General features: G+C 43.9%; 1 protein-coding gene across 1 annotated transcript in view; it reads left to right on the forward strand.

Annotated features, from left to right (window-relative positions):
- ptprb (protein tyrosine phosphatase receptor type b) overlaps positions 1-18,352 on the forward strand; it is a 52,109-nt gene that overhangs the window by 21,265 nt on the left and 12,492 nt on the right. The window contains exons 16-28 of the mRNA XM_042077894.1: positions 1-180; positions 5,027-5,176; positions 6,200-6,461; positions 6,911-7,008; positions 7,342-7,447; positions 8,964-9,044; positions 11,120-11,137; positions 11,268-11,349; positions 11,668-11,758; positions 12,441-12,517; positions 14,230-14,364; positions 14,936-15,058; positions 15,606-15,769. The exon at positions 1-180 is cut by the window's left edge and continues 99 nt beyond it. Coding sequence (XP_041933828.1) covers positions 1-180; positions 5,027-5,176; positions 6,200-6,461; positions 6,911-7,008; positions 7,342-7,447; positions 8,964-9,044; positions 11,120-11,137; positions 11,268-11,349; positions 11,668-11,758; positions 12,441-12,517; positions 14,230-14,364; positions 14,936-15,058; positions 15,606-15,769 — 1,567 coding nt within the window. The remainder of the gene's footprint in view (positions 181-5,026; positions 5,177-6,199; positions 6,462-6,910; positions 7,009-7,341; positions 7,448-8,963; positions 9,045-11,119; positions 11,138-11,267; positions 11,350-11,667; positions 11,759-12,440; positions 12,518-14,229; positions 14,365-14,935; positions 15,059-15,605; positions 15,770-18,352) is intronic.

Below are 18,352 nucleotides of genomic sequence, written 5' to 3' on the forward strand. Positions count from 1 at the left end.
TGGACTGCCGGCTTGAGGACACGGGCGAACGCGTCTACTCCATGCTGCTCGAGCGCGACACCACACAGCACCAGATCGAGAAGCTGGACCCGCACCGGAACTACGCCATCTCCGTCCGCGCCAAGGCAGGGGCTCTCCGCAGCCCACCAGCTAAAGGGAGCGCCGTCACCATGATCGACCGTAAGTAATGCATCAGGCCTGAAAAAGCCTGGCTCACATAGTGCCATAGGCACACACATTCATGTTGTCACTTCCCCCAGTGAGATTGCTTTCCATATTTGTGTACTGTATGTATAAATAATATCCATCTTGAGATTACTGTAAGTCATTTTTCTGTATACTGGCCTTAAAGGTGCAATTTCTTAATTAGTACAAAATCAAAAACGGTCACACTCCAAGAGCTTTTATTTAGTTTTAATATTTCCTTTAGTACCGACATGGGTAACTAGAATTTCTTACTTAATGACAAATTCATTTGTTAAACTCACAAGCATAAATTAATTTCATGCTGTGTGGCTCAACCACACCAGATTCCACGACCACTTTTGAAGTCTCCACATAAAGTATTAAACTTCTTTAAACCATTTGAACATATACTCTACCAGCATGTCTCTCTTGAGCACACTTGGTACGCCACCCTAAGCTCCACTCAGCCTCCAGGCAAACGGATTCATACAGTATCTATGGTGCCTCCTCAGGCCTGGCAGCCTTGATGAATAGAGCCTTTGAGGGGCTCGCGTGTTTCATTGTCTGCCCGATGAACAAGGCCTCGCTGCTGGGTTGGTGGAGTCACGCATGGCCTAGCAGAGGGCTGGGAGTGGAAGGGGAGATGGAGGTGGTGGGGTGGGATGGGGTGAGGGTGGTGATTGGGGTTGAGGGGATTGGCAGTGTCCTCTTTCTCCTTCGTCTTCGTCTTCGGCTCAGGTTGCTGAGTCTTACCCTTGCAGGCCCTGATTGATATTTCTGCTGGCCCTCCAGATGTCTTAATGGTCAGCTAATCTATGCTTGGCCGTGCTTCAATAATCCCCAGTGCTGAATCAATGTGTTTGTGTGTGTGTATGTGTGTGTGTGTGTGTGTGTGTGTGTGTGTGTGTGTGTGTGTGTGTGTGTGTGTGTGTGTGTGTGTGTGTGGTGTGTGTGTGTGTATATGTGAGTGTGTGTGTGTATGTGTGTATGTGTGTGTGTGAGCTGTGTGTGTATATATTTGTTTGTGTGTGTGTGTGGTGTGTGTATATACACTGCCTGTGTGTGTGTGTGTGTGTGTGCACCGAGTGTGTGTGTGTGCGCCGCGTGTGTGTATGCGAGTGTGTGTGTGTATCAGTGTGTGTATATTTGTTTTTGTGTGTGCGTGTGAGAGAGAGACTGCCTGCACGCTTGTATGTATGTGTGTGTGTGTATGTCTGTGTGTGTGTGTGTGTGTGTGTGTGTGTGTGTGTGTGTGTGTGTGTCTGAGAGAGAGAAAGAGAGAGGGAGCATACGATTTCACGGTCTTCCCATTCATTTAGTGTTCTGAGTCAATTATATTACTCTCTCCTAGCTGTTTGCATTGCACAGGCTGAACTGTAATTACTTTGAGCACACCACATTTTTTCAAAAGCATAACAAGCACCTAGCAGAAAAGCTTGCTCAAGCAGACTTGAAAATACTTCACGTTGTATAATGTCAGGCATTTAACTATATAACTCATTTAGCCATCTTTCAAACTATATGATATAGATTCAACATGAGAGCAGTTAGCAATTAAAGAAACAGAAAGGTCACCTCCCAGGCAAACAGTAAAGTAAAAGGAAATGTTGTAATGGTGCAGTAAAGTAAAAGAAAATGCTGTAATGCTGAATCATGCTCATGAAGAGGCTTTGCTGGAAGGCACTAGTCGCTAGTTTGTATTGATGACAAAAAGTTCCTCCACTTGCCCTGCATTCCAGTTCTGTCATCATGATTTATCTGAAGAGGGCAGGGGTAAATGAGAGAAAGAGAGGAGAAGAGGAGATGAGGAGGAGAAGGAGGAGATGGAGAGGGAGAAGAGATGGGGTAAAGAAGAAGAGTGTGTGTGTGTGAGTGTGTGTGTGTGTACGCCGTGTGTGTGTGTACGCACCGTGTGTGTGTACGTGAGTGTGTGTGTATGAGTGTATCAGTGTGTGTATATTTGTTTTTGTTTTTGTGTGAATGTGTATGTGTGTGTGTGAGAGAGACTGCTGCATGTTTGTATGTATGTATGTGTGTGTGTGTGTGTGTCTGAGAGAGAGAGAGAGAGAGGAGAGGAGAGGAGAGGAGAGGAGGAGGAGAAGGAGGAGATGGAGTGGGAGAAGAGATGGGGTGAAGAAGAGTAGCTGAGATAAAATGACATCTTAGGAGAGAGAATTGTGAGCGAACTACTGGTTCCTCCGCCCCATCCTATTCCAAAGGACGCTGCTGGTGATTAAGTGCTACTGGGCTTTGAGAGAGCCGGGTCTAATGTATCAGTCTGGCAGCACTGTGCAAGCTTCAGCGCAAAAGAGATGCCAAGAGATATTCTCATAGTCGGCCAAAAAATCTTTTTAGAACGTTTTCAGCCATTAACAGCTAATAAGAAAAGGAAAAAATGGTGTTTGGACAGGACAAATAAACACACACACACACACACACACACTATAGAAAGAGTATACGGAGAGAGTACTTTGGTTTGCTGAGTCTGTTTCAGAGGTGAGACATTTTTGTGTTGGACAGCTAAAGAATTTGTCTGATAAATCCTGAAATCTGCTGTTCGAGAACCTTGTGCACAGTAATGGAACTTTTAGTTTACAGTTTTTTACAATCACTTTGTTACTATTTTTTTTTTTTAATCTTGATGTCATTTTTTACAACTCTAGACACAAAACTCACAACCAATGATCAAAATGCACATTTTTAAAAACTCTAACCCTTTTCTCAATTGCTTGGATACAATACACATAAATCTTCAAATCATGAAAATTTCAAGATACTGTAACGAGATTCATTGTCACCAATTAGCGTGGAGCAAGTTGAGGAACACTACATTTGATGATTTGATGTTTTACAGTACTGTCTTTTATTTTCTATTTCATAGCTATTTATTTTTGCTCTGTAGTGTTTTGCATCAATATATTACAAACTGTGTTCAATGATTCGACTGTGTCTGTAGTATTCTCTCTACTACTGCAGTACTTTTACAGAGATGTATTTACTGTACATGTAGTACCATAATGAAACCTGTATCACTTTGTTCTACAATATTTAATGATTGTACGAACAGTGACACAGTGAAACTATCGGTTGCTTGTGTGTGGGTGATCTATAGTTATGTTTTAATGGTATTTCACAGTAAATTTGTTTTTTGAACCAATGATTGTGCAAGTGCAAGATTTCTTTAAAGATGTGAATGCACAATGCAATGTTTTGAACATTAGACAGCCTGTGTTACAAGTGATAACCGTTTTGAGTTTTGTGTCTAGAGTTTTGAAAAATGACATCAAGGTTCTGAAAAGAGTACCAAAGTGATTGTAAAAAACTGTAACATCTTTACCTACAATCCCACACAGATGTAGTATCAACTACAGATCTGCCAACATAGCCTCGAGTCCACAGACTGTGGCTGTGAAGCCAGCTAGCCAAAGAGGGTGTGATGTCATCTTTAGGGAACAGGGAGGTGTAGCTACAGTAGCACAGGTCCCAGATCAGCAGCAGCAGTAGTGTGTGTATAGGAGTGGGATGACAGGTGGGAGTGGGACATCCCTGCTAACCAGCCTCGCACAGCATTGTGTCCCAGCAGAGGGGGAGAGGCCCGACACACTTTAAATAAAGACGCCTGCAAATAGCTCTGCTCCCAAGGGAGGTGAGCAGACAAGGTAAGGGATTTAGAGACAAAGAGAGAGAAAGAGCAGGAGAGCAGAATAGAAGAAAGAGGGAGAGAGAGAGAGAGAGAGAGAGAGAGAGAGAGAGAGAGAAGGGAGGTCACAGAAGATAACAAATGTAGGCATAGAGAGAGAGAGAGAACCAGTAGAGAGAGTAAAGAGTGAAAAAAGGTCTGAGACAACAAAAGAAGAAAAAAAAAAAAACTCCTACTGTAGATAAAAAGAGCAAGATAGAGCAAAGTGGAGGAGAAAAGCAAAAGATGAATGGAAACAGGATGAGTATGGCCCAAGCCCCCCACCATCCTTATCGGCTGAGGGCTTGGAATGAGTGCTGGGGAGGAGAGAGAGCGAGTCAGAAGCAGCATAATTAGATCGGAGGAGTGCCATATTAACTAATAAATCCTCCCTGTAACCCCAGCCACATGCAGAAGGTACGTTCATGCTCTGGCTTGAAGTCAACAAATTTACTGAGGCCTAGCCATTTTTCTTTTCTGTTATCCTTTTTTTTTTTAAAAAAAGAGGCAATATGCGGTTCTATCTCCCTGCTGCCAAGGAGGATGTTGTCTCACACTTAAACCTCAAACAACCCGTGGTAAAAGAGTCACTTACTGTATGTCGAAATCCAAGGCGGTGGAGTTTTGAACAAGCATGAAGTTGCTCTCGAGTGTCGAGTGTGTTTTTTCTCTATCGGCACTCAAATCACATGGCAGTTGTTGCCTCTGAAATGGCATTAATCAATCGTCCAGATTTGACAGCCACTTTGCAGATTTAATGGACACGTTGGCACACTGAGACAGACGTGGAACAACAAAGTCCCAGACTTCACTTGTGATATGAAATGTTGTCAGGGAATATATGAATATGAAGGACTTGCGGCCTTTTAGCCACATTGAAGAGGTCATTGCCACTTTATGATGTCTAAACCTTGCTAAAAGTAAAGTTTTTAAAATATGTAGATTCATATGCTTTCAATCAGTAGATTCTTAGACCCACAGTGAATTACAGTGGACAGCACTCAATTGGTTCGGAGCTTATTTGTAACAATTGAACAGTGAGAAACAGTGCAGGCAAACTGATCTGAGGTCAGCTGATGAAGTCATCTGTGTGTGTGTGTGTGTGTGTGTGTGTGTGTGTGTGTGTGTGTGTGTGTGTGTGTGTGTGTGTGTGTCCTGTAGGTCCACCAGAGCCTCCAGAGAGTGTGCGGGTGAACGAGCGAGCTGCACGCGTCACTCAGTCCTCCATCTTCTTCAAGTTCAACTGCAGCTGGTTCAGTGACGTTAACGGGGCCGTGCGCCTCTTCACCATCGTTGTTGCTGAGTCTGACGGTAGGCTCAACACACTCACTTCAATAATAATGACCATAGTACCAACCGTTATACAACAGGTCCCGTTATTACTAATAGTGCATTTACCCATAGTCCCATACACAATGAGTTCACCCTCTCCTTTCTCCCATTCCCTCTCTTCTTGTCCCTCTCCTCCTCTTCCTCCTCCTCTTCATTTATTCTCTCTCTCCTCATTATTTCCTCCTACTCCATTCCTGTCCTCCTCCTCAATTTCTTTTTTTATTCTATCTCTCCAGTATCTCTTCCTCCTCCTCCTCCTCCTGCTCATTTACTCTTTTCACTCTTTTATTCTGCTTCTTCAGTATCTCTTTCTCTTCCTCCTCCTCAGTTGCTTTCTTGTTCTTTTTCTTTTTCTTCTTCATTATCTCCCCTTACCTCTTCATCCCACCTTCTTTCTCTCTCTCCATCTTCCTGTTTCTCTTCCCCCCATTTAGGTGACGCACATTAGACTTATAGGATAATTGCAGAGGCTGTTCACTTGTCTGTATGATTTGAATCAAGGCTGTAGGCAATTAGCATCCTCCTCCATGAATATGATGATGATGAGGAGGAAGAGGAGGAGGATGGGAGTGTGTAGGGGGGAAATGAGAGGAAGAGAAGTACAAGTGTGTTTCTTCCCCCATAAACCACGCTCAATTACTGATGACAACCTTGCAGCACCTGCTGTCCTTTACTTTGTCCTTGTTACTGTGTCTGCTTGGAGAATGAATGGCTGCCATCGTTTTTTAAAGAGGGTGGGTGGTGGGGAGAGGAGGAGGAGGGTGAGGACAGCTTGTGCCCCAGAGATGCACGAACAAATAAATAAATATAAATAAATCAAAATGTTACCCCAATTACTTACCCCCATCTCTCTCTCGCTCTCTTTCTCTCTCTCTCTCTCTCTCTCTCTCTCTCTCTCTCTATCTATCTCTCTTTCTCTCTCTTTTTCTCTCTCTCTCTCTCTCTATCTCTATCTTTCTCTCTCTCTCTCTCTCTCTCTCTCTCTCTCTCTCTCCCCTACAGATGGCGAACTCGTTCAGCCAGAGCGAAAGCACCCGCTACCCTCGTACCTGGACTACAAGATGAACAGCTCAGTGCGGGCCTACCAGACCAACTACTTCTCCAGCCACTGTGCCGACAATCCTGACATGGCAGGAAAGGTCTTTGAGATCAACCTGGGGGCTGGGATGGACACCTTGGGGGGAGCGTGCGAGCTGGACCCCGATAAGAGGCACTACCTCAACACCTTCTGTGACGGACCTCTCAAGGCCAAAACTGCGTACAGGTAGGCATCACCTCACCTCAGAGGTGGGTACGTTTCCCAGGATACCCCGGATAACCTTCAGAACGAAACAGTCCCACCACATGTTTTGTTCCAACCATTCTCTAAACGAGCTTTTAAGATTAGATTCTAATTAGCACACCTCTTCAGCCAGGTAGATAAGCTAATTGGTGAAATCACCTGTGTTAAGTGCACAGTACATGGTAGGACTTTTACTTTCTGAAGCTGTGGTTAGCCAACTCTGCCTGACCCCAGAGCAGTTAATTCAGCTGGGCGGTGATATTTCGAAGATAAGTCCCTCTAGACACAATGCAGGGAATGAATCAATGAATTTCACTCTTTATCCATAGAAATCAATACATTCTGTGAATGAGTTGCACTCTTGAGCCATAGAGATCAATACACTCTGCACTTAAAAAAGTCCCTCTCTCTCTCCTCTCTCTCCACATCAGGCTAAGCATCAGGGCCTTCACTCAGCTGTTTGAGGACAACCAGAAGGAGCCACTCTTCACAGACACTTACCTGTCCCTGCCCCTCACCACCCAGCCAGGTAAGGGCCGAGTGGTCATTAAAGTCCGCTCCAAAAATATATTTTTGTTTACAGTAATTTCCTGTGTATTAGCCGCATTGTGTATAAGCCGCAGGACAATGTTTTATGCAAGTTAAAAGAAACAAAATCATATTAATACCATATTAACTGCCCCCGTGTATTAACCTCATAGCTGAAGAAATTTTGCAAAATCAATGTATAAGCCGTGGCTAATATTGTATTGTGGGAAATTGTGGTATGTATGTTGGTATGTTTTAGATGTCTAAACAGGATGTGGTGTGTTGTTTGTGTATTTATGTTGTTGTTGTGGTGGTTGTTGTTGTGTTCTTTCAGAGCCTTTGAGTGGAATAATCGAGGGGCTCAGCGCAGGCATGTTCCTGACGGGCATGATGATCGCCATCATCGCTCTGCTCATCTACAGACAGCGAGTCCGCAAAGTGTGAGAATCTGAACCAACACACACACACACACACACACACACACACACACACACAACAACACAGAGTCATGCACTATAATGGATTGCATCCAAACAGAACATTCAAGCTTACAACGGTAAACATGCACACTCTGATACGGAAGCAGGTGTTACAGAAAGATAGCATGGCAACTAACCATGCAAGTGCACTCTGGCCAATACTAAAAGTCCCTATCTGCATGCTAGAATGAAATGCCTAGTTACTGATCCAGACTGTGAAACCAGAGCCACACATGACTAATAAGACTACAACTGCTATTGGCTTATACATGAACCACTGTCTAATACTAAGTACTGCACACACGTATAGTGTGGCACTTAAAGCATAGACAATAAACATCCAGTGAGTCCGATCTAAGTACTGACACTAACGCTTAATGTTCCAAGAGATATTTCAGTACGCTAACTCAGCCAGCCACCAGCCATACCTCCAAAAGGGCAGACAGACAGACAGACACGTCAACAGCACACACACACAGTGCCATCGGAGGTCTACGCCAGTGCCAGGCTGTCTGATGGGGATGGGAAGCCGAATGTCATGAACTCCATTTCCTCCGCGAGGGCCGGGCATTAGCGAATAATTAGGGCACATTGTTCACGAGAAAAGGAAGCAGGCATTCATTCCTGGGGAAATGCGTCGTCGCGAGGAAATGGCTGAGAGGCAGAGAGAGTTCCTGTTCATTAATTGAATCCAACTAAATAGTCCAGACCTTTATGGGGCTTGTCATCTTATTAAACTCTTCGGTGTTCTGCGTAGCCTTCTGGTGAAATGTACAAATACCAGCATGCGGGTGATATTATGAGGGTGAAGGCATTTCTTTTTTTTTATTAACTCAACATTTATGAGCAGCGGAGGAGGTGGGGGTGGAGGAATGATGTGAGGAGAAGAGTCTGACTCTCTGGTTTTCTCTCTAGAATGTCAAACACGAGACAACAAAATACTGAAATAGAATGAATGCCAAAGATTCTCATGAAGAATAAGAATTCCCCTCATTCCTACCCTCTAGTCTCTTTTAGGATTGGGATATTATTTTAAATTCGACTCTCAGTTGGTTTTAACAGTGACGTTTTATAACTAGTAAATGATACTATATACTAACATGTCACTAGTCCTTAATCTAACCCTAACCCCAAGCATTTCATTGTATGCTTTTTAGCTTTAATTTGAATTGGACCGTAGAGAACAGGCCAGGAGACCGAAATAGGGTGTTGGTCTGTGAAGGAAGCTTGGGTCAATCTCCACTCAGGTCCCCATGTGGTCATTAGTGGTACAGAACACTGACACCCCCCCCCCCCACCCAGCCCACAATCTCAACAACATGTACTAATATAGTATTAGCAGCACACTTTACTTTATTAATGAATGCAGTACTGAGTATCTAGTGCCTAAGACACTGAATATGACATGGGTGTGTGTGTTATTAGTTACGTGTGTGTGTGTGTGTCTCTCTCTCTCTCTCTCTCTCTCTCTCTCCAGAGCTGTGCAGGAAGGCCCTGTGGTCAGGATGAGCATGTGGAAGGAGGTGCCGACCTCAGGGATCTATATGGGCGTGCGGAGGTAAGAGTGACCAAGAGAGCGCCGTTCTCTTTGATCAACATCTTTCCTTTTTCCTTCTCATAGGCGTTTAAGCCCAAAACCGCAGCAGGAAATGTTTTTATTATCTAAGAGCGTTTTCAATTTGTGGTCTGAATTAGATTTTTTTTTTCCATCTGAGATTGGATCAGTGGATTGATTTGAGGTCACTCGATACTGCTCCTTTGCCTGCACATTCTTTCGCTGTGGTTCAATGACTCAGGAGGGCAATTTGAGAGTGGAATTGTGTTGCACGACATCCATGGCCTAATGAATAAAATCGTTTAAGGAGTTTTATTTATTTTATTATGTCGGCAAATCATTTTGCAATTCAATTTTTTAGTACTAGAAGTATTTGAGGTCCTTCTAGATTATACATATAAACATATATTATAAATATAAATATATGTTATAAATATGTTAAATATACATGTATGTGTGGCCATACGTGGTATGTGTGTGTGTGTGTGTGTGTGTGTGTGTGTGTGTGTGTGTGTGTGTGTGTGTGTGGTGTGTGTTCATGTGACTGCAAGAAAGAGGGAGAAAAAGGCAGACATACAGAGGTTGGTGAGTGAGATGGCCACTCTCATTTCCCATTGTCACAGACACAGCAGGAGGCTTCAATTCAGGATGATGTCATACCTCCAATTCCTAAATGTAGCCAGACCCTCTTATGTGTTTTTGTCTGAGTGCGTCTGCAAGTGTTGTCTGTCTGTCTGCCTGTCCGTTTGTATGACTATCTGTGTGTATGTGTGTGTGTGTGTGTGTGTGAGAGTGCCTGAGTGTGTGTATGTGTATGTATGTGTGTGTATGAACGTGAGTTTGTGTGTGTGTGTATAAGTGTATACGTGTGTGTTGTGTGTACGTGCGGGTGTACCAAAATAATAGATGCAATTATCCGCAAGCCCGAGTGGATCAATGGGAGGAAAGTAAAAGCATGGTGTTAAAGCTATTTCTATTCATTACTCCTCTCCTGTTTGCGGACGGCCCGCCGGTCCATTGATCCACATCTCTGGCCCACACACAGAGCTGCATGCTCCCGCACCGCGTTGGCTTGACTGGACTGGGCTGGGGTATTTCTCTCTTTTGCTGCGGACGATCTGCCTGTGTGCGCGACTGATCGATTGACTGATTGACTGATTTTATTTTGACCACTTAAATATAAAATATGAAACAGTACTCTGTGTCATACATTAAAATACATAAAGAGTCAGGGATGACACAATAAAGCCCAAAAACTTATTTCTATTTTGGTCCCTACGTGTGTTGGAGCCTGTGGGCCCGGTCACCATGCCGATGGCTTAGGCAGGCAAGCAGGATGCCAGGGATGAGATAGGCAGCAGTGCAGACACACTCAGTCTTTTGGACATGCCATCCAAAGCTTGTGTGAAGCCATCACTTCAGTCTGGCTGGTTATCATAGCAGAGATCTGTATAAAAGTTTGCAGCCCCTTCCAAACATTCTTTCTGGGATTACAGAGAAAGACTATGACTATAGTATGGTAGACCATAATATACAGTGTTTTGGCTAAAACCTAAACTAAATCATGTTATTATGTTTACTCAATGATTTGATGTTTACATGTAGTTTTACCTGGAGTAACATATGCATGAGAACTCAGCCACAATGATAAATGGCCTTGTCATTGTCTTTCATTAGAGTCTGGTTGGCTTGGCACCAGTGTGCTGTCTTTTCCCTGTTATCAGTATGCTATTTGAAGGAGTGTTTTTTTTTGCCCCTTCCTTACTGCTCAGCCACTTTAATCGATGCAAGAGTAATTAGATTAGAGAGTGAGAAATGAAGTGAGAATCCTTGACTGGTGAGCAGAAATCACAGAGTACATGTCAAAATTGGGGTGGTCATTGTGTGTGTATGTGTTTGTGTGTGTGTGTGTGTGTGTGTGTGTGTGTGTGTGTGTGTGTGTGTGTGTGTGTGTGTGTGTGTGTGTTTTGTGTGTGTGTGTTTGTGTGTGTGTGTGTGTGTGTGTGTGTGTGTGTGTTTGGGGTGATTAAACTCAACCAACGCCATCTGATCACAAACTCTCTTCCTTTTTATTGCAGCAATCGCCGTGTGACGAGGTGTGTACTTACAACTCCCTCCCATCCATTTGATCTTAGAGGTGTTTTTTTATTGTTGTTTTTATCAGATGCAGGGAGTTTAATCCAAACCTTGGCTCTCTTGTGTTTGTTTGTTTGTTTTTCCACACAGCCCGGTGAAAGCTTCGCACTTTGAGACCCACCTCTCCAAACTGCTGGCCGACTCTAATTACCTGCTCTCTGAGGAGTTTGAGGTATGGTGCTGCTCCTGGGCCAACTCCTTAGAGTTAACGGCCTACTGTGGCGAAAACCCTCGCTCTCAATATTTTTAGTGCCTTACAAAAAACATCATGTATTACTGATAAAATCGCCACCTTTTTTCGTATGTGTAGAACTGGGCCATTTTGTACTACGCACACTTTTTTTAAATGCGACATTGAAAGGATTTAGAATCCCATCAAGGCGAGCTGCTGTGCTGTGCTGTGCTGTGCTGTGTTATGTTTTGTCATAATGTGCAGGGTGAACCTCTAAGCTTTGGACTCTTTAACCTGTGATGCCAATGTTCCTTTCAGGACCTGAAAGATGTGGGGCGAAACCAGCCTCTGGATGCAGCTCGTTTATCGGAGAACCGTGGCAAGAATCGATACAACAATATACTGCCCTGTAAGTGTGTATTTGTAAATGTGTGTGTGTGTGTGTGTGTGTGTGTGTGTGTGTGTGTGTGTGTGTGTGTGAGAGAGAGAGGTACAGTTGTAGTGTTGTATTGGTAGAGGTGTATATCAGCCGTGAGCACTGAGTTTGGGTGTATCAGCAACCCTGTAGCAAAGAGAGAGCTGTGTTCTGCTGAGAAAGGACTTGTCATTGATTTAGCTCGACTTTCTAATGGCCACTATAGCCGTGTTTTATGACATTGCTATCTCCACCCTCAGCGAGTTTCTCCACAAATGTAGTTGTGGTGGGGGAGACGATCAGTCACATACTGTATTTTATACAATTTACAAATATTATGGCAATTACACCAGATTGCAGAGATAAAAATTTAGGGGATAATTTGAACTGGACGAAATGAGAAACAAGGATATTGTACATTCAGCATACCAGTTTAAGAATGAGTCATAGTGTTCTTAACTTTGTGATGGAAACACCAAACAAACACTGGGAACAGACATAATAGTACTATATCTTTAGCCTACAGCCACTGTCTTAAGCCCTCACTGAAATACAGGCTACCAGTGTTTGTGTTTGTGGCTGGTTAGTCAGCCGTGTTCGATGGCAGTAGGATGAAAGCCTCAGCCTTACCCGCCCACCCAGTGAGCCGGACCACCTGTCTCTGTGTATCTTTCAGACGATTCCACCAGGGTGAAGCTGTCCTACTTGGAAGACGACCCTTGTTCAGACTTCATCAACGCCAGCTACATGCCAGTGAGTTTCTGCGAAATAGAGTTGTCCCTTTGCCCTACCTAAATTGTAGATTTATGAAAGAATTTAGAATGATTTTTGGATAAAAGGAAGTCAGGATGCGCACACACCCACACACACTGTGGCACACACACGCTGTGGCACACACACACACACACACATGCACACATACTGTACACCACCTCTTCTCATACCAACCAGTCAAAGAATAGTAAAATCAGAGCTTAACAGCAGAAGTACAAATACCATGGAAACAGTGAATGCCATCCCCTGCACACAACATAAAAGTAGCCTAGTGGAAGATCAGATCGGATTACCAGATATGGACATACCATAGACATCTATTAGAACATATGCCATAGTGCTACATTTGTTGGTCAACATGGTGTGCTTTTTGGTGTGTGTGTGTGTGTGTGTGTGTGTGTGTGTGTGTGTGTGTGTGTGTGTGTGTGTGTGTGTGTGGACAAATGTGCAGTCTGGTTGGTCTGGAAACCTGGCTATCGCTCAAATAATGGCCATTAACACACTCATGCACTCCCACTGAGGGCTGGTGCAATAACCCAAATACATACACACACACACAGATGCTTTTTCCATTGTGGGCCAGTCTAATGGCCCAAACCACCAGGGGACATTCTAATGACACGCACACACATAATCTGAATTCTGAAACACATACACACACAAACACACACACATACACACACACACACACACACACACACACACACACACACACACACACACACACACACACACTCTGTATGGGGCACACTAATGACCTCCCCTGCCCTGACTCCATAACTAGATTCCTGAAAATGGATGATCCCCCACTTCACAGGTCTCAAAAGGCCCATTTCCCCTCTTAGCTTACCCATGCCAGTCAAATGACAGCCTTTCCCCTTTGGGCTACCGCACAAAATGTTTACACACATACACACACACAGACCCAGCCAGTTCCTCCTTGTGCTGTGTTATGTCTGTTGTCCTAAAGCCATAGTCATAATATATATGTATATATATATATATATATATATATATATTTAAAAATTGCTGAGTCGTTTGTTGTTTGTTCTTTTCTTGCTTGTTAGCAGAGTTGTTTAGCCGTAGCTGTTTTTGTTTATCTGTGGGATGACTAAGCATTCTGGGAGCCTTCCTCAGGTGTCTCTTGTCCTGGGAGAGAATAATGAGGGTGCTTTCTCTCCCATGTGAAAACAAAAATAGCAGGCTTCGCAGTTACTTGAATCTTTATCGCAGCCGCGGGTGTAATTTGCATCCTCTTAAACATTCACCAACGCCATTCAGTAAACACATTCTGTTGCTTAACGTTGCTGTTTGTTATAAGCAGGCTCATTAATTGCTTCTTGCGTAGCTGTCTGTCTTTCTCAGTGCCCTTCTGTTTCCATATGTTATGCAGGCTTCCACCTGGACACCTGTGGGTCACTTTACACACGTCCATGTTGTCCACCTGCCTATTGTCACTTGTTGTATTTCTATCTGTGTACCTGTGTTGGAAATACAAGTCCATTCATACCTTATATCTGTACAACATCAATCTGTCTGTCCGTCCGTCCGTCCGTCTGTCTGTCTGTCTGTCTGTCTGTCTGTCTGTCTGTCTGTCTGTCCGTCTGTCTGTCTGTCTTCCTTTTTTCCTGTCTGCGTTTGTCCATCTCTTTGCTCATGCTCATGTCCCTCTCCATCTGTCTGTCCATCAGGGTAATAATTTCCGGCGGGAGTACATCGCTACGCAGGGGCCACTCCCAGGGACCAAGGAGGACTTCTGGAGGATGGTGTGGGAGCAGAACGTGCACAACATCGTCATGGTTACGCAGTGCGTGGAGAAAGGCCGGGTAAGTGAGAACCACCACCACCACCACCACCACCACCACAACCCCTCCCGGGCTTGCCGACGTTCCTCTGTTGCCTTGGTGATAAAGTCCAGACCAAAAGAGAGAGCGAGAGAAAAAAAAACAGAGAGGAATAACAAAAAACTGCCAATATCTAAAGAGAGGAAAAGAGAGAGAAAGAGACGGGCTGAAGATGAAAGGCCTGGTCGGTCTGTTGGTTGACCCGTGAAGCACGAGGCGATTACATTCTCTGAAGACTGGCTGACGTCATCAGGTCAGCTAGCTTAGCCTACCTCTGACCGGAACGACTGGAGCTCTCAACTAATGTGTCTGGCTCTGTATCTCCTCTTTCTTTCTTTCTTTCTTTCTTTCTTTCTTTCTTTCTTTTTTCTTTCTTCCTTTCTTTCTTTTTCTTTTTCTTTTCTTTGTCACTACCTTTTCAAACTCTGCCATTTCTACCTGGTCTATGCATTCTTTATTCTTTTTTTAATTTGTCTTCTCTCTCTCACTCTCTCTCCAATGATTGTATAAAGTTACTTTTCATTCAAATTCCCTCTCTCCATCTGTCCCCCAGGTGAAGTGTGACCACTACTGGCCCCAGAACAGAGAGCCGCTGTACTACGGGGACCTGGTGGTGCAGGTGCTCTCCGAGTCGGTGCTCCCAGAGTGGACCATCCGCGAGTTCAAGATCTGCTATGTGAGTGACAACAACTTTACTCCTCTTTACCCCCCCACCCCCACCTCTCTTCTTTTAGGAGGACAAAAAACATTCATTTCTTTACTCACTGATTCAGAAAATTGCTTTCAACATATTGACTTGACAAATTAATGATCTGACAATAAATCACGGGAAGAGGATAGGAGAAAGCTTTTGTCGACAGACTCGATTGCTTAAAATACTTTCAAGTCACGGAGCCTTATCGGCGGTGGTGCCAGTGGTGTTTGATATGGACAGATTAATATCCAGTGAGAGATTTGATTGAAACAGAGTAGCTGGAAACTCAACTGCCATTATGCATAATGGGCCGAGAAAGAGATAGAGAGACTCTGGGGTAACCAGGAAGTTTTCAAATATATATTTTTTTCTGTTACCTACAAAAACTCACGTAATCTTGTTTATATAACTCTAATTATCGCCCCAGTGCACACCACATTTTGAGAGTGATGTGACTGCTCATGCCTCAGTGTGATGGGCTGTGTGTGCTTTGGCTCTGACCGGCGGGCATTTTCTGGGCATCTTACAGGAGGGCCAGCTGGCATACCCGCGCGTGGTGCGCCACTTCCACTACACGGTGTGGCCTGATCACGGCGTGCCCGAGACCACTCAGTCCCTCATCCAGTATGTGCGGACCGTGCGGGACTACATCGACCGAGTGCCCACCTCAGGGCCCACCGTTGTGCACTGCAGGTAAGAAGTGTGTGTGTGTGTGTGTGTGTGTGTGTGTGTGTGTGTGTGTGTGCGAGTGTGTGCGAGTGTGTGTGTCTGTCTCTCTCTGTGTGTGTTTGTGTGTGTTCGTGTCCATGTCTGCGCGAGTGTGTGTGTCTGTCTGTCTGTGTGTGTCTGTGTAAGTGTGTATATGTGTGTATGTGTGTGTGTCTTTGTCTCTGTGTGTCACTGTGTGTTCGTGTCCATGTCTGCGCGAGTGTGTGTGTCTGTCTGTCTGTGTGTGTCTGTGTAAGTGTGTATATGTGTGTATGTGTGTGTGTCTTTGTCTCTGTGTGTCACTGTGTGTTCAGACACATGATAAATGGGCACGAAAACATGTGGTATAAAATACTTCAGCACACCAGCTCCAACACAATTAGCATGTCTATTTTAGCATGCAAGAGCTGGTAGCCTGAATTACTGTTGGCAGATGTTTTTATCCCGCGTGACTTGCAACAAAGAAAGGTTTTAACTATGTGTTTGCCCCCTGAGATGTGCACTCATGGCCTGCGGGTTATTAGCACCTGCCAGTTGAGCTACAGTATGATTCATCTACTCTGCTGTCATACAGATGTGCTAATGGATTCAAAAAAGACATATAAACGTCATATACTCCTCTCCTTTTTTCACAGAGGCGTTGATAGGCAGGTTATGAGAGATGGGGAGAGAGGGAGGGGTGTGGGATGAGGGGGGGAAAAGGAAAAGAAAGATTAAGTCTCTGCCTTTCAATATCAAGAGGTTGTGACACCACTCAGACCACCCCCTCAAACACACACTCGCAGACAGACAGACCCACACACACACACACACACAAACACACGCACGCACCTCCTACAGAGATGTCACATAATGTTATTGGATTTTGATCTCTCTGCGATTCCTTCATTAATTTTTTTTTTGCTGCTGTTATTACCTCTCCTCTGTGCCACCACCACCCACAATACTATCCCTCAAGCACACATGCATGAATGCACACACTTGCCCCCACACACACATGCTGGCACGCACGCACGCAAGCACACACACACACACACAGAAACACACACACACACACACACACACACACACACACACACACACACACACGAGCGCACACACATACACATTGTAAATTAGAATGCACAGCCACCCCCCCTTATCATACATGCAAAACAAACAATCCATTCAAACAGAGCCTACTACCCACCAGCAGGCAGAACAATCTCCTCCTCACACCACTTGAATGCCATTTTGTGTGTGTACTGAAGTCTCCACCGAGTGCTCATAAACACAGCCTGGCCCTGAGGTAAAAAACAGAGCCTAATCCTCAATGTGCACAATCATACTAACAGCAACTAATTACTACCTGTGCATGTAGGGAGAAGTAACGAGTAAATTGCATGTTAGCGCAAACCTCCAAATTAGATAGCTAATTGGTCAGCGGCTTTATTATGAACTAAGATTAGGTGAATAAGCAGGTCAAGAGCCCAGGGTATTAAGATATTAAGTATTAAGAACTAGCTACTAAATACATGCTCTTGATTGCTAAAAGGCTAAAAGTTAAGAAAGTAATTTTAGTCTAATGTATAAAATGATAAGGGCTAACACATCAGAACCAGATAGCACAAAAGAAAGGCCCATTTGTTTACTTGTTAGAATGATACAGTATATCTATTCATTGAAGAGGGAAAAACTGCATGATATGCCTTTCTAATGAAGCATTGCCATTTATATTAAATCAGTCCCCAGACCATTTACGAGCAATGAGCAGTTAGAGGTTGGCTGGTTAGCGGGGGGGGGGGGGGGTATAGAAGCTTGAAATTTGGCGCTGGCCAAATGTCAAAAAGGCGCTGGCCACTCAAAAATGTAATATGGCAGCCATTTTTCAAGATGGCTGCCATTGCTATTCAATGCTTATTATATAAATGATTCAAACAGTGATCTAAGCATACCATTTCATACAAATACTCTCTAAAGGAAATGCTAATGGAAAAAGATGCTTGTCCCTCAAAAATTCAAGATGGCCGCCATTTTTAAAGATGGCCACTGTTCCTGTCGAATATTAATCATTTCAATTGTTCAAATGGTGATGCAAGCATACAATTAGGCAGAAATACTCTTCAAGGAACACTCTTTTGGGAAAAGGTATGTGCCACTCAAAAATTCAAGATGGCTGCCATTACTGTCCTATGTGCATTGCCACGGTTTCCAAAAAGTGATACAGAAAATATGCCACAAATATTCTGTTAAGGCCACTTTTTGGCCAATAAAAAATTCAAGATGGAGACCTTTTCCAAGATGGCCGTCATTTTGGTAGTATGTACACTGATGCACACATGCATGTTAGCAAAAATATTCTAACAGCCACATTTTTAGAAAAAGGCAATCGCAAAAATTCAAGGCATTTTTCAAGGTGAGTGTTGCTTTAATAGTGTACTCTGTTGGGACTGAGTTAAAAGGAAGGATTGAAAGAATAACATAAGTTCTATTCACATTTTTACCAGCTCAAAGGCCTGTGGTTAGAGTGTCCAGCCTGAGATTGAGAGGTTGTGCCCTGCCAAGTCATAATAAAGACTGTTAAAAATG

Source organism: Alosa sapidissima, chromosome 22, assembly GCF_018492685.1.
Source record: "Alosa sapidissima isolate fAloSap1 chromosome 22, fAloSap1.pri, whole genome shotgun sequence".
Lineage (NCBI taxonomy): Eukaryota > Metazoa > Chordata > Actinopteri > Clupeiformes > Clupeidae > Alosa > Alosa sapidissima.